Source organism: Neovison vison, chromosome 4, assembly GCF_020171115.1.
Source record: "Neovison vison isolate M4711 chromosome 4, ASM_NN_V1, whole genome shotgun sequence".
Taxonomy (NCBI): Eukaryota; Metazoa; Chordata; class Mammalia; order Carnivora; family Mustelidae; genus Neogale; species Neogale vison.
The window spans coordinates 38,798,704-38,814,897 of record NC_058094.1 but is presented as its reverse complement, the minus strand read 5'-3'; the positions used below and the strand labels follow the sequence as shown (position 1 = coordinate 38,814,897).

General features: G+C 42.2%; 1 protein-coding gene across 3 annotated transcripts in view; it reads left to right on the top strand.

The window, feature by feature from the left end:
* Positions 1–16,194, top strand: part of POP1 (POP1 homolog, ribonuclease P/MRP subunit) — a 38,244-nt gene that overhangs the window by 12,817 nt on the left and 9,233 nt on the right. For 2 of the 3 annotated variants that reach the window (XM_044245227.1, XM_044245229.1), the window contains 7 exons: positions 378–565; positions 2,410–2,666; positions 2,791–2,941; positions 6,462–6,573; positions 7,140–7,259; positions 12,519–12,634; positions 14,704–14,895. In XM_044245227.1, coding sequence (XP_044101162.1) covers positions 378–565; positions 2,410–2,666; positions 2,791–2,941; positions 6,462–6,573; positions 7,140–7,259; positions 12,519–12,634; positions 14,704–14,895 — 1,136 coding nt within the window. The remainder of the gene's footprint in view (positions 1–377; positions 566–2,409; positions 2,667–2,790; positions 2,942–6,461; positions 6,574–7,139; positions 7,260–12,518; positions 12,635–14,703; positions 14,896–16,194) is intronic. The other variant, XM_044245228.1, reaches the window with a different exon arrangement.

Sequence of the window (16,194 nt, the reverse complement as noted above, 5' to 3'; positions counted from 1 at the left end):
CCTAGCAAGGAAGCTTTTTGGAATTTAAACATAAATCAAAATGCGAGAGAGAGTTCTTGTTCCCAAGGAGCGTGTTAATGTTAGAGAAGTGGGGGTTGTTTCAGATCATTTCTAACGTTGTCAGGTGTTAAGTGAGAGAGCCGTTGTTCGGGTGGAGTGACTTCAGTCAGGCAGAAACTCAAACCTCTTCAAATTATTCATTCACTGTTTATTGAGAACTTACCGTCTGCCAGGATTTGATCTATGCAATGATCAAAAGCAATGCCTCATCCCTCAGGGAGATAGACAACAAGAAACAGTGTGGCGATCGGGCGATAGCACAGCCATCTAAGCACCGGAGATCATGATGTGTTATGTGTTGTCTTTGTTTACATCAGGACTGACTTTCGCGGCAGTTCACTGCCTGTCTGGGAGGCGCCAAGGTAGTGTCCTGCTCTATCGGGCAAACAGATACCCTCGAGAGATGCTGGGGCCCGTCACATTTATTTGGAAGTCTGAGAGGACACCCAGTCACACTTCTGAGAGCAGGCAGTTGTGGATCTGGCTTCATCCAACGCTTAAACAGGTATAATCCTTGAGATGATTTCCTCACAACTCTGTTACTGCATTCTTTTTTTTTTTTTTTTTTTAAGATTTTATTTATTTGACAGAGCGAGAGAGGGAATGCAAGCAGGGAGAGTGGGAGAGGGAGAAGCAGGCTTCCCGCCGAGCAGGGAGCCCGATGTGGGGCTTGATTCCAGGACCCTGGGATCATGACCTGAGTCTAAGGCGGATGCTTAATGACTGAGCCGCCCAGGTGCCCCTGTTACTGCATTCTTAATTACCATTGAAATCAGTGCTTTGGAAGTGTAAGTAGTATAAAAGTTGGGCGGATAGCTTGGTATTTGAATATAGGGAAAAAAATGTTATGTGACTATGAAATGAAGCAAATCTTGACCTTTTGCGTTTTGGTAAACCATACGCAAAAGTAGAGATAAAGACCCACTGTATTAATAGTGGCTTGAAGGGCTGCATTGGTCTGATGCGCCCATGATGCCTGAATTCACTGGTATCTATGTGCTTGTCAGAGCCTCTTTGATGAGGAGTAGCTGTTTTAAGTAAGTCTGATGATTTTTAATCTCTGTTACTCTTTTTTTTTTTTTTGGTCTATTCACTGGTTTCATATGGTAAGCTGTAAATTTTCTCTTTAAACTCATTTTCAAAAAAATGTTAACTGTTCAGAGTAGTCATGTTGTTTACATTACTCTTTCATTAATCTTCACAAACTTAGGAGTTTGGTTTTGTTTTTTTTTTTTTTTAAGATTTTATTTATTTATTTGACAGAGACAGATCACAAGTAGGCAGAGAGGCAGGCAGAGAGAGAGAGGAGGAAGCAGGCTCCCTGCCGAGCAGAGAGCCCGATGCGGGACTCGATCCCAGGACCCTGAGATCATGACCCGAGCCGAAGGCAGCGGCTTAACCCACTGAGCCACCCAGGCGCCCCAGGAGTTTGGTTTTTTAAAAAGATTTTATTTATTTAAGATTTTTTCTTTCTTTCTTTCTTTTTTTTTGGTCAGAGAGAGAGAGAGCGCAAGCAGAGGGAGAGGCAGGCACAGGGAGAAGCAGGTTCCCTGTTGAACAAGGAGCCCATGCAGGACTTGATCCCAAGACTGTGGGATTTTGACCAACCGAGCCACCCAGGTGTCCCAAGATGTTATTTATGTATTTGACAGAGAAGTGCACAAGCAGGCGGGTCTCAATCCCAGAACCCTGGGATCATGACCCAAGCCTAAGGCAGAGGCTTAACCAACTGAGCCACCCAGGTGCCCCTGACACTTAAGAGCTTTTTTGTTTCAAATGCCATGCCGTGTTTAGAAGCAACAAAAAAGCTTTTTTTTTTAAAGATTTTATTTATTTGATAGAGTGAGACACAGCAAGAGAGGGAACACAAGCAGGGGGCGTGGGAGAGGGAGAAGTAGGCTTCCCACTGAGCAGGGAGCCCAATGCAGGGCTCAATCCCAGGACCTTGGGATCAGGACCTGAGCCGTAGGTAGACAGTTAACGACTGAGCCACCCAGGCGCCCCAAAAGCTTTTTGATGATGGTGAATTTCATTTAATTTGTAAAGGGATAAAGATGTAAATTTTTTATTTATTTATTTATTTTTAAAAAAAGATTTTATTTATTTATTTGACAGAGAGAGATCACAAGTAGGCAGAGAGGCAGGCAGAGAGAGAGAGGAGGAAGCAGGTTCTCCGCTGAGCAGAGGGCCTGATGTGGGGCTCGATCCCAGGACTCTGGGATCATGACCTGAGCCAAAGGCAGAGGCTTTAACCCACTGAGCCACCCAGGCACCCCAGGATGTAAAATTTTTAAAGGGCGTAAAAATAATATGAACTAAACCCCCTGAAGTGTCTCAATATTTCCTTAGGATATTTTAGAGGAACTCAAAGCGGCGTGCCAGTGTGTGGAACCCATCAAACCCACCGTCTGCACCCCCGGCCCCCTGCCGACAACTTCTGAAGAAAAAAGCCAAACTGAACTGCCTGATGAGAAAATTGGCAAGAAAAGAAAACGGAAAGATGATGGAGAAAATGGTAAACCCGTTAAAAAAGTCATCGGTGACGGAACTAGAGACCCACACCAGCCGTCTTCTTGGATCTCTGCAGCCACAGGCATTATAATCAGGTATAGGCTGGATTCGCTCTGAACCCACTGAGTAGTTTTAGTGAAGACTTGCTCTGTTTTCACCAGTGGCTCAGACACTGTGTACAGTGGACGTTTCCATCTCGAGACCTTTTCTCTCTTTCAGTGATTTGACGATGGAGATGAACAGGCTCCGGTTGATCGGTCCGCTTTCCCACTCCATCCTGACTGAGGCGCTGAAGGCCGCTTCTGTCCAGACCGTGAGAGTAAATGCGACTGTGGTGCTTTATTCCACTCATGTCCTTCTTAGCAAATTTGTGAGACCTAACATATTTCGGTACCGTCTGGGGCCACGGCCTATAAATGTTTCTTTCTCTGTCTCTGCTTCTTATCAAAGACTTGGTCACCTTCCACTTCTAGAAGAACAGATCTCAGTGAATCTAATAAGTAAACAGACTTGTTCTTATTAAATGCAGACTATCCATGTAGATGGTGAGTTTTGTGGGTAACAGAGCCCTTAAAGTCACTAAAATTCTGTGCCATTTTTTGTTTGTTTGTACTTGTGTGGTGCATATTTTCTGGGGATAGTTTTTTCTTTTTTTAAAATTTAAATTCAGTTAACACACAGTGTATTGTTAGTTTCAGAGGCAGAGTTCAGTGATTCATCAGTCTTACAGAACACCCAGTGCTCATTATATTAATTATATTAATGGCCATCACCCAGTGACCCCATCCCCCCACCTCCCCTCCAGCAACCCTGTTTGTTTCCTATGATTAAGAGTCTCTTACAGTTTGTCTCCCTCTCTCATTTCATCTTGTTTTATTTTTCCCTCCCTTCCCTTCTGATCCTCTGTTTTGTTTCTTATTCCACTCATTCCACATGAGTGAAATCGTATGGTATTTGACTTTCTTTGAGTGACTGATTTCACTGATTTATCATATCATAAGTGACTGATTTATCATAACATACTCTAGTTCTATCCCTATTGTTACAAATGGCAAGATTTTAGGTTTTTGATGGCTGCATAATAGTCCATTGTGTGTGTGTGTGTGTGTGTGTATTTTTTAAAGATTTTATTTATTTATTTGACAGACAGATATCACAAGTAGGCAGCGAGGCAGACAAAGGGGTGGGGGCAGGCTCCCTGCTGGGCAGAGAGCCTGATGCAGGGCTCGATCCCAGGACCCTGGGATCATGATCTGAGCTGAAGGCAGAGGCTTTAACCCACTGAGCCACCCAGGCGCCCCTCCATTGTATATTTATATCACATCTTCTTTACCTGTTCATCTATCAATGGACATCTGGGCTCTTTCCATAGTTTGGCTATTGTGGACATTGCTGCTATAAACATTCGGCTTCACATGCCCCTTCGGATCACTACATTTGTATCTTTAGGGTAAATACCCAGTAGTGCGATTGCTGGGTCATAGGGTAGCTCTATTTTTAACGTTTTGGGGAACCTCCATGCTGTTTTCCAGAGTGGCTGCACTAGCTTGCATTCCCTCCAGCAATGTAATAAGGCTCTCTGGGGCTAGTTTTAAAGGGCTGTGGTCCCGAAAAGGTTAAGAGCAATATGTCTAGTGTGTCACTGTCCAGCTTTCGTCAAGGGTGCACTGAGTGTGGTAGCTGTTAGCCCATGTAGCTCTTGAGCACTTGAGATGTGGCTGGTGTGACTGAGGAGCTGAATTTGTACCTTCATTGAATTTTAATTAACTAGAAATTAAATAAAAATAGATCTCTGTGGCCGGTGGCTACCAAGTTGCCCCTGCGGGTCTAGAGAAGAGTGACGAGGTTAGGAATCAGATGCTCCAGGTTCAGATTTGGTTTGTTTCCTTGTGTTAGCACAGCTGGCCCTTCCGTGCCGGGGCCTCCCACAGAGTTCATGTGGTTAGACAGGATGTAGGTGGGAACAGATTTTGAGCTGTTAGAAGAAAAATACTTTAAAAATCAAAAGCTACTTCTCTCTCTCTGTGCTTCTACACCGGCCTCAACCAGTGTGTCTCACCGAAGCAGCTTCCTCACTTCCTCTGCTCTTCCTTCCTTTCACCACAGCCTCCACGCAGGGAACAGAATGGTCTCTCTCTTTTTTTTTTTTTTTTTAAGATTTTATGTATTTATTTGACAGAGAGAAATCACAAGTAGATGGAGAGGCAGGCAGAGAGAGAGGGAAGCAGGCTCCCTGCTGAGCAGAGAGCCCAATGTGGGACTTGATCCCAGGACCCTGAGATCATGACCCGAGCCGAAGGCAGCGGCTTAACCCACTGAGCCACCCAGGCGCCCCACAGAATGGTCTCTTAACAGTTGGTTCATATATTGTCATTTCCCGATCTAAAGCTATTGAGTAGCTTCTTAACTGTATTTGTGGTCGTTCACATGACTGCGTGCTCTCGTGGCTTCCTGCCTCTGGCTCTGTCTCTCCGCACTGCAGCTCAGCTGTGCTGTCCTTCTCTCAGGTCCTGGAATATGTCAGGTCTCTGCTCCCTTAAAGCCTTCACACCTGCTTTCTCCCCACCCTGGCCGAATGTTCTGTCCTCGCCCCCTCTTTGCTTGGTAAACCTTCCTTAGTCTTCAGATTTCAGCCTTTATCTCATTTCCCTCTGTGGAATCCCTTCCTGACCCCCAAGTTAAATGAAATCAATTATATTTTATTTCATTACATTTTGTACATTTCTCAGTTTATATGTTTAGATTTGCTTGTGTACTTAGGCGATGTTCATATTGAACTTGGTGAGGGCAAGGACTCTGTCCTCAGTGTTTAACACAGAGGAGGGGCTCCATTCCAGCTTATAAGTCGCTCAGGGAGGATTTGAACCTGAGAAGTTTGGTTCCGGAGCCTGTGCTTTAAACCAATAAGCTATGCTATCTGAGTGACATAAATAGCTCGTATGTTAACAGGTTGCTTCCATAGAATCTGTAGGAGCACGTCCTACTTCAGTGAACTTCCGTATGAATCATGGCTGTAAGTCTCTTGCTCTGTGTGCACCTGGTACGGAGGTGCTTTTCGGTTTTCTTTTTTTTGTTTTTGTTTTTTAAGTCTCTAAAAATTATTTATTTATTTATTTATTTAGATTTTATTTATTTATTTGAGAGACAGAGATAGCAACAGCATGAACCAGGGTGGGGAGGGAGAAGCAGGCTCCCTGCTGGGCTTGGGGCCCTAGGATCAGGGCTTGATCCTAGGACCCTGCGATCACAACCCAAACCAAAGGCAGATGCTTAACTGACTGAGCCACCCAGGCACCCCAGGTTCTTATATTTTTATTCATGTAAGTAATCTCTGTGCTAGCATGGAGCTCAAACTCATGACCCTGATGTTAAGAGTTTCAGTCTCTTCTGACTGAGCCAGCCAAGTACCCCTGAGATGATTTTTGAAACCTTGCTCAATGAGGAATTGAAAATCTGGGGAAAATACAAGTAGAAGACTCGTGTATCTTATTTGAAGTTTCTAGGAATAAAGCAATTGTAAGATATCATTTTACCAAAGATATCTTCAGACAGTGTAGGTTTGGTGTTTCTTTTTGTGGGGAAAGTCTTATTGCTTAAATTGGTATGAAGTTGGCAGTAGTGGGAGAGGAGCAAGGGGCAGGCCTCTTTCCTCAGTAGTGTGCTGAGAGAAGAACGCAGGTGTCTCTCTGAAAACCATAGGTGTGGTTTTTAGTGTGTGAAATCTTGAGAGAAGTGTAATGCTATGTCCATGCCTCTGATTAGAAGAGCACTTAGGTTGGTGTGAATTAGTGTGTTAAACAGGGGAGCAGTTGTCCACGGATCTCAGCCCTAACAAAATGATCAAGTCTGATTCATCATTTCTCTGGTGAATAGGAGTTGTTATTTTTCAGGAGGGAGAAGACACGGAGAAGACACCTCACCACTGGTGGATTGAAACCTGTAAGAATCCTGATAGCGTTTCCCTTCATCACAGACAAGAAGCCATTTTTGAGTTGTTGGGAGGTATTCAGAGGGAAGACTGACCGGGTGGTTTGGGGACGGAGGGAGGAGTGGGAAGTGCATTAAAAGAGTGTTTTACAGTTGGGCTAACTACACGGAGCAGTGCCTTTTAACTTGGAACTCCTTGTCATAATACAGCAAGAGAACATGGAAGAGTGGTGCCTGACTCAGTGAACTTAGGAAACTCTGAGTTTATGTTAGTATGCCAAATAACTGGCATTCTGATATGATAGGTAAACACATAGTCCAGGTACTGAAACGAAGGTCTCTACTTATCCGTACACAATTACGTTTGTGTGTGAAGCTACTGTAGTTATCAGTGATTGAAATATACATGTTCATGTTGTAAAATAATCTGTTATGTTAACTTAATGCTTTTGGTAAGAAATGTTACTCTCTATGAATGTTAATTTACTCTCTAAAAGTATTAATGGGACAAAAGAGGAATGTAGGTTTTTTAATAATTAGCCCAAGAAGCAATTTTTATTAAAAAATTTGAATATTCAAGCAAGTGTATATATTGTGAATGGCTTTGTAAAAGGTTGGGTTTTATTTGTTTTTTGTTAAAGGAATAACATCACCAGCAGAAATTCCAGCCGGTACTATTTTGGGACTGACTGTTGGGGATCCTCGAATAAATTTGCCTCCAAAGAGGTCCAAAGTTTTGCCCAATCCAGAAAAATGCCAAGGTAAAGTTTCTAGAACACTCCTGGTTTTCCTTTCAATTTTGAGTAGTTTAGTTCCCTGAGAAGAGTTCTGACAGTTCTGCATTGACTTCATCTGTAAAAAGTTAGGGTCATCTTTACCTGCCTCCCTTTCAAGGTGATTATAACCAAAGGAGATGGTGTGTATAGAAGTGTCTTTTAGCTAGGAGACGTGTAGCCTTATCCTTATGTTCATTTTTTTTTTCCCCTGAGTTCTTTATTTTTAGTATCTGGTAAAAACCTGTCGTTCTGCAAACCGGGTTCTCTGAAAATGCCTGGCATTTCAGAATTTTAATTGTGAGGAAGGGATCTGCACCCGCAGCTGGTCTTGTGCTCATTGGAAGCCTCTGTCTGACCATACAGATGATCCAGGTTCGAATCCTGGCAAGGCCATCCCAGGTGCTGAAGGGTAAGAAGTCTTGGTTTAGACTCAGTAGAGTGGCCTGTGGGAGGTTGTTGGGTAAGGTGGCATCAGATGGTGGTTAGGAGCCTGCTAAAATTTTAGTCTGATCTGGGATTCTCAACAATGGTGATAATATCGTGTTGTATTTACTGTCATTTAAACACTGAATTGGAAGAATCATTAAAATTACCTTCTGAATTTTGAGAGGAAAAATACAGGTATGTGTAGTAATAACTTCAGTTTTTTTTTTTTTAACCTCCACATGGAGTTAATAGCTTATTAAAGGAGCAACAAATTAGTCTGTCAGATCTTTACATGAAAGGAGGGTTGGATGAGAGAGGAGTTTGAAGCTCTGTAGGCAGGTTAGTTAATCATGGAGCCTCAGACATTACTCAGTGAGTTGTTGCCTCTTTTCTTTTTTAATGGCATTATTGTCTGATGCAACCCTCAAAGTTGCAGTGTTGACTGAGCATTAAACACTGACTGTCTTAATTGCCTTAAAGCTGTAGTTTCAACTCCACTTACTTTCCCTTGCTGCCTCAGATCCTTTTTTGGAATGAGTTATTTACGTGTTAAATTCTTTTTAAGGCTTTTATCTTCATAGGAATCAGTTCCAGGAAAATTAAAGTCTACCTTAAGACATAGGATTTAATTTCTTTAAGAGCCTACCATCTTGGTAGTCCTTGTTGTATTTTATTAAAACCTGTTTTAGGTAATTTCATTGAAGAAGTATTGGTATGTGAGCTACATAAAGAATTACACTTTTTGTGGGGCGCCTGGGTGGCTCAGTGGGTTGAGCCTCTGCCTTCAGCTCAGGTCATGATCTCAGGGTCCTGGGATCGAGCCCCGCGTCGGGCTCTCTGCTCAGCAGGGAGCCTGCTTCCTCCTCTCTCTGCCTGCCTCTGCCTGCTTGTGATCTCTGTCTGTCAAATAAATAAATAAAATCTTAAAAAAAAAAAAAAAAGAATTACACTTTTTGAGGAATTAGGATTATAACAATATCACTAAGAGATGTAATGTATCATCTAGGATGGTAACTTAAAACTAAAGTTAGAAATAGACTTTGATGAGCCGGGTCAATTAATAAAAGATTAATCCTTGGAAGAGTCTCGGTGTCATGATGATTGAAAACTTAATTCTCTGATGTACTTCCAGTTTCTCTTTCTACATCTGAAGTCGTTCTCTGCCTGTTTTAACTTGGACAAAACAGACCAATTTTGGTGCTACTTAAACCATAAAGAAGGGTTTGCCCTTCTTATTTGCAGGACAAACTGTCTTCTTGTGTGTACTGGGGATTAGAGGATTCTGAAAAGAGGGGGTATATGACTGTGATATTGCGATATAATAAGAAATATGTATTTTGGTCTCCGTGCAGCTGCCCCTTTCCTGGTATAAAGCTCCTAAAGTCCTTGTAATTCCCTAAGTGATAACAGCCTTAAAGCCTTAAAGGCTAAAGGAGTGTCTTTTCTTATTCATTAAAGCCCCTTTCAGTCACAACTTTTATGTTAATGAGGTAAAAAGTCTCTAGGATGGTGGGCTGGTTACCTGGGGAACCAACCTCAAGGTTAGAGCGTTAGAACTTTCTCAAGACACTTCTACCCCTGCCCCATCCAGACCTGCCTCTGGGAGGGGGAGGTGGGTTAGAGATTGAGTTTGATTGTCAAAAGGCAGTGATTTAATTGGTCATGCCTACTTGATTATGCCTGTGTAAAATCTTATACAGTTGGGGTTTGGAGAACTTCCCGTTTGCTGAACACTTGAAGATGCTGGGAGGGCAGTGAGTTTGAAGAGGGCCAGGGCCTCCTTGTTCCCTTGTTCCCTCATACTTACCCTGTGTTTCTCTTCCATCTGGCTGTTGGCTGAGTTAAATCTTTTCATTAAAAAACAAAGCAAAACAAAACAGTAATGGAGTCAGTAAACTTTTCTTGAGTTCTGGGAGCCATTCTAGCCAATTACTGAATTTGAGGAGGGGGTCGTATAGGTGGGACCAATTTCTAGCCAGCTGGTCAGAGGTACTGGAGACCAGGGACTTCCAACTGGCATCTGAAGAAGGGGCAGTCTTGTGGGACTGAGTCCTTAACCTGTGGGATCGGACACCATCTCCAGGAAGGTGTGTCACAACTGGTGTGAATTGTAGGACACCCAGCCCGTGTTGCAGGATTGCTTGCTCTCTGGAAAACGGCTGCATGTTTGAGTGTCAGAAGTATTGGGAGTAGAATAGCAAGACTGTAGGGAAGAAATAGTCTTTCAGTGAAGAACTTGAAGTAACGGTGCATATTTTCAGATTCGCTGAAAAAGTTTACTTGATCGTTTGATCCTGGATTTTGATTTGAATATTAATAATTTGTTTTTGCAAATCTTTTCAACTTAACAACAGCATTGCACTATGTAAGTAACTGGCTTTCCATGTGAGATTTTAAAAATATAATTCCTGTTGCACTGTCATTGTAGGATTTATTCTCCTTAATCTTTTTCTTTATGTACTCTTCGATAGTGTGTACCCAAAACACAGGAAGAATCGAGTTGGCTTTAGAGGGATAGGTGAGAGATCATCCCTTTTTACAGCTTTTCCAAGTACCTTTAGAGCACAGAGCTGCAGGTGACTTCATGAAGTGTCCAATTATTGGTCATTTTGCACCGACTCCTCCATTTCTGCTCTTGGGAGAAAAAGCCCTCGTAGCTTCAGTTGGTCCCTTTTAACTGTTCTGCAGGTTTAATTTAGAATAGAGTGAATTTGAAGACTAAACTTTGGTTTATTTGATTCCCAAATGAGGCAAACTTTAATTTCCTTTGCTTCCCTAAGGAAAACTTATTAAGAAAGTTTTAATTGAAAATTTGGTCATCTTCAAATACATTTAAGAAAGAAAAACGATTTCCTTCAACCTTTAAGTTATTCTGTAGTTATGCAGTGAATTAGAAGGCTTTTGCCTGGTATGAAAGAAAGTATTCTTGATTTGGGTCTTGGGCCAAGGACTTAGAATTCCATTCAGAATCACTTGTCATTCTAGGCCCACTTAGGTACATGCTGGCTCAGCTGTTAACATTCTTTTTCCCTCAGTACTAGACTCTTGACCTAAAAGGGTCTTTCCCTTTGCCTTCAGGCATACTCTGATATGTTTTAAATAGTTTATGTTTTAGAACAGTTTTAGGTTCACAGCAAAGTTGAGCAGAAGGAATAGAAAGTTCCTGTATTCCCCTGCCCTCACGTACACACAGCCTCCATGAACCTGCACTGACATATCATTGTCGCCCAAAGTCCACGGTTTCCATCAGGGTGCGCTCTTGGTGTTTTATATTCTGTGGGATTTGACAAATTTGGAACAGCATGAGCCCATCATTATAGTATCATGAAATAGTTTGACTGCTCTAAAAATCTGTGCTCTGCCTATTCCTCCCTCTCTCTCCCAGCCCTTGATCTTTTCACTGTCTTCATAGTTGTGTTTTCTCGAATGTCATCGCATTGGAATCATACACTATGTAGCCTTTTCAAATATCTTCTTTCACTTTGTAGTAAGCATTTCAGGTTCCTCCATGTCTCTTCGTGGCTCAGTAGCTCATTTCTTTTTAACACTGACTGATATTCCATTGTCTGGATGTCCTACCTACTTTGTTTCATCTATTTATTTATTATTATTTTTTAGAATATTTGGAGTTGTGGGCGTCTTTTTTGTGCCTTTGCAAGCCTCAGGCTCAGCCCTGTCTTTTGTAGAGTCCCAGTTCTGTCACTCACATTGTTGGCAGCTCTCCACAGGGAAGCGATTCTGGGTGGACAGAGGCTGTTTGAAACGGAGCCCGTTTGCTCCTAGACAGGCCGTGGGAACTTTCACATACACAGCATTGCGCAAGATGCTGTTGGTTATTATCTTCTGTGAGGAGCAGCAGAGGACTAGAAGCAGTTTCTGCTTTAAGGAGCTTTGATCTCAGATCTTTACATCAATGTAATATTCTATCTTTGCTCTCCCCTGAAATCTGTCACATTGTGGGCCAGTCGATTCCACCTTATTTTTTTCCAGCCATCAGACCCATGCAGGTATGTGCCTTTGAGTGTGACCTTTCTGTGTAGGTAGTTTAGACATTAGCCAAAACTCATGAATTGTCTGATTTTCTTTTTTTCTTTATTTTAATTTTTCAGTCCAATAAAAGAGAGTTGGAAGATTTTTTTTCCCCCTAGCGTTTCAGTGACTTCATGTGGGAAATCTCTTCTATCAGTATATATGTTTCCAATTGAAAAAGTTTCTCCTTTTTTTTCCCACTGGAGTACTTTTTGGCATGGTGCAGTTTCTTTAAAGGGATGAAACAATACATTTCATAGAAAATAGGCTCATTTTAAAGGAATGAGAAAAACATGTTTTACAGAAGGAGTAAATATTCAGTTCAATGGAAAAGGATTATAAGAGACTTGAAATAATAGAGCAGAAGAAAAAGCTGGTATCTTTTGGCGCACAGCTGTAGGGACAGGAATGGTATAAAGAGCCCTTAAATGAGCAGTTAAAATATGGCTTGTACTGTCCTAGCGTGTTATAAAGAAATTGTTCACCGTGCAGGGGTTCCTAGAATTTGGTTATCTTAAATGTGGGATTAGGCAGTTATTTACCTGAATGTGATCTTTATATCTTATACATTAAAAATACATGTCAAAAAAATAAGTTTAGGAGCCTTTGCTCTTTTATGAAACCAACTATAGGAGTAGCTTAATTTCTAGTCAAGTATATTCATCTAGAGAAGTTAAGTGAGCACCTACAAAATATTTTCTTGTAACAGAAGGTCAACCAGCAATGTTTAGAGTTTGACTTCATTGATCTAAAGGATGTAGTTTGAAGGCTCTTTCTTTTCCCTCTTAGATAATGAGAAAGTTAGACAACTGCTTCTGGAGGGTGTGCCTGTGGACTGTGCGCATAGCTTTATTTGGAACCAAGCTATCTGTAAGAATGTCACAGAGAATAAAATCTCGGATCAGGTAACTAATGGTGTAAGGATTGTTGGTCAAGTCCTGAAGACAGGTTGAAATTCCTCACTCGAGATGCTGTAAAAGTTATTTCGTTCTTTAGAGAATCCCATAGACTCTCTTTTATTTTCAATTTATTGATGCCTTACTTATGACTTTTTTCTGTTCTTAGAGAAGAATAATCTCAAGAAAAATTTACTACGAAGACTTTTTCTTAAAATGATAATTCCACGATTTAAATATATGTTTTTCTTTTATTTTCTTTTTCCCTTAAATGTTCTGTCTTTAATCTCACAGTGATTGAGCTCTTACCCAGATCAGGGATTATAGTAGATTGATGGGCTAGATGGCTAGGATATGTTTGAGGAAGTAGAGGGTCAAAGGAAGCCCAAAGAAGGGGCACTAAGCCCAGACTAGGGAAGTTGGGATGATCCCAACTGGATGGGGGAGCTGGTGTTTGACCTGACCCTTAGGTGGGTGGACAGAATTAAACCAGACTTCTTGGGGGCCAGGAGCCAAGGCTGCTGGAAGTGAGACCAGCATGTGCAAGGGCCCAGGATGATGTGTTCAGGAATCTCTAAGTGAGTCAGTAGCTTGGAGTTGAGGGTGGGGCAGAAGATGAAGAAGTAAAAAGGGTTCAGAGCATAAGAGACCTTGAAGTATTTAAAGGATTTGGGCAAAGGACATAGGGTGTCACTGATGGTTTGAGCTGGGCCATGACATGATCAGATTTCACCCCGCAACACTGTGGAAGGTAGATTAGACTAGGAATGGGGGTTCGGCAGAGATGCTGAAGAGAGGGCTTGTGGTTGGATGGCCTTAAAAGAGACCCTGCAAATAGTCCTTAATTGAGGACATGAGGGGGGCCTGAATCGAGACCATGTGGGTGGAGTGGAGGGGCTGGGGTTGAAGACAAAACACAGTCGTTGATTGGATGGCGGGAAGTGGGAAAGGAGGAGACATGTAAGTTAGCTCCTAAGAGTCTAGCTTGAATTCAGTACTTCAGGTAAAAGAGACCCAGAGCCTGATTTATCACTGCTCTATTCCCAAGTTCTAGAAGAGTGTTTGTCACATAAAATGTACTCAGTAAACATTTGAATTCAATGAATGAAGAGCAGACATGTGAATGGATGAATGAATGAGTGAGTGAGTCAGTCCCCCAGCTAGGTGGGGAACACAGGAGGAGAGCGGATGCAGTAGGGAAGATGAATTCAGTCCTGGATAAACTTGAGTTGGAAGGTCCTCAGGACTTTGCCGTCGGAGTAGATGCCCAGGAGACAGGTTTTGATCCCAGGAGGAAAAGCTGGGGCTAGGAGGTGGATATTTTAGAATCAACACCATGTAGAGATGGTAGTGGAAACTCAGAGGTGAGAAGATTACTCAGGACTTGGTCATGATCAAGGAGCATCCGTGAGGTAGGAGGCAGACTTGGCTGCGTGGCAGCGGTCTCTTGTGTAGTCTTTCCTGTGGGTGCTGGGCCTCTCTCCTGCCCGTTCATCTCTTTTTACAGCTGGCAAGACAAGTCTGAGGGGCTGTTGTGCACCACTCCCTACAGTCCACATAACAAGTAATTTATAGCATCTTTAAATCTTTAAGACCTGGTGAAAAAATTTCTCAAGCGCCCCAGAGTGTTTGCCCAGTCGCCCCTCCTTGAGAAGTTATTGTTTGTACCTTTTTTTGTTTGTTTGTTTATGTCACCCACCATTTTTTTTTTTAAACCTCCTGACAACGAACCTTAACGAATGTAAATTTAAGGACTGAACATCCAAATACAAAATTAATCCTGACATAAGAGATTAGCAGAATGGATGTGGGTTATTATATAACTTTGAATCATCTGGTATAGTGTAGCTCAAATTTAAGATAATTTGGCATTTTCTACTGAAACACTTGTATAGAGGAAAATCACTGAAGGAGGAATACCATGTATTTCAAATGGCTTCCATTTATTTACTGAGAACATTTTTTTCCCTTGTTTTTTGAAAGAGCATTTAACTTTCTAAAGCTGCTCATCAGGAAAGCCAGTAGAATCTCCCAGAAAATTAGGGTTGTTTGTCTTGAATGATTTTCTTCCGCTTCAGGATTTAAACCGGAGAAGAAGTGAATTGCTGGTGCCCGGGTCACAGCTTGTTCTAGGTCCCCAGGAATCCAAGATACCTATACTTTTGATTCAGCAGCCAGGGAAGGTGACCGGTGATGACCGACGAGGCTGGGGAAGTGGCTGGGACATCCTGCTCCCCAAAGGCTGGGGCATGGCTTTCTGGATTCCATTTGTAAGTTCTTGTCCGTTCCCACTGTAGAGTGTAAAATACATTCCTAGTCCATCCCACATGCTGAAAGTATTCCACACTGCATGCCCCACTTAGAAATCGAGGGCTGTTTTTCCACCCTTGGAGCTATAATTCTGATCCAGGGTACTTCATAATGTCCCCAGAGCCGGGTTGTCATTAATAAGAGTTTGGGCTGACACAGTGTGAATTTCTGAGATTTTGAAAGTGTCCTGATTTTTATTTGACAGACAGAGATCACAAGGTAGCCAGAGAGGCAGGCAGAGAGAGAGCAGGGGAAGCAGGCTTCCCGCTGAGTAGAGAGCCCAATGCAGGGGCTTGATCCCAGGACCCTGAGATCATGACTTGAGCCGAAGGCAGAGGCTTAACCCACTGAGCCACCCAGGCACCCCAGAAGTGTCTTGATTTTTGAATAGTAGTGGTAGCAAACTGGGCAGGGAGCCTGACATGAAACTTGATCCCAAGAGCCTGGGATCATGAGCTGAGCCAAAGGCAGATGCTTAACCAACTGAGCCACCCAGGCGCCCCTGAGATGGCTTTTTGTCTTGTTTTATGTGTGTGGTGTTTTTTTTACTCAAAAGAATTTGTTACAGTTTAAAAGCAGTTTTTATAATTTTCTAATTTTTATAGATGTATAGCATACCTTTTTTAGTTTCAAGTGCTGACCATGTATTCCTACTAGCTGCAGCTAAAAGCTTTATTAAAATCCAGTGCATTTTTTTCTTCTCAATAGTTTTTTTATTGTTTTTTTATTGTTATTATTTTCTAAAGATTCTATTTATTTATTCTATTTATTCTATTTATTTATTCGTCTGAGAGAGAGAGACAGAGCGTGGGTGCACAAGCAGGGGGAGGGGCAGAGGGCGAAGCAGGCTCCCCAGTGAGCAGGGAGCCTGATGTGGGTCGATCCCAGAACCTTGGGATCATGACCTGAGCTGAAGGCAGATGCTTAACGACTGAGCCACCCAGGCATCCCTCTTCTTGATAGTTTAAATATTACTTTGAACCAGCGAGTATAATAGGTAAGACTGTTAGAATCACATAGGTAATTAATTTTAGCAATTATGCTTAGTGTAATAGACATTCGGTTACTCATTTAAGATTCATTTCTTGGGCTCCTGACTGGCTTAGTTGGTAGGGCATGCAACTCTTGATCTTGGGGTCATGAGTTCAAGCTTCACAGTGAGTGTAGAGCTTACTTAATAAAAAATAATAGTAGGGGTGTCTGGGTGGTTTAGTGGACTGCCTTTGGCTCAGGTCATGATCTCAGGGTCCTGGGATCCA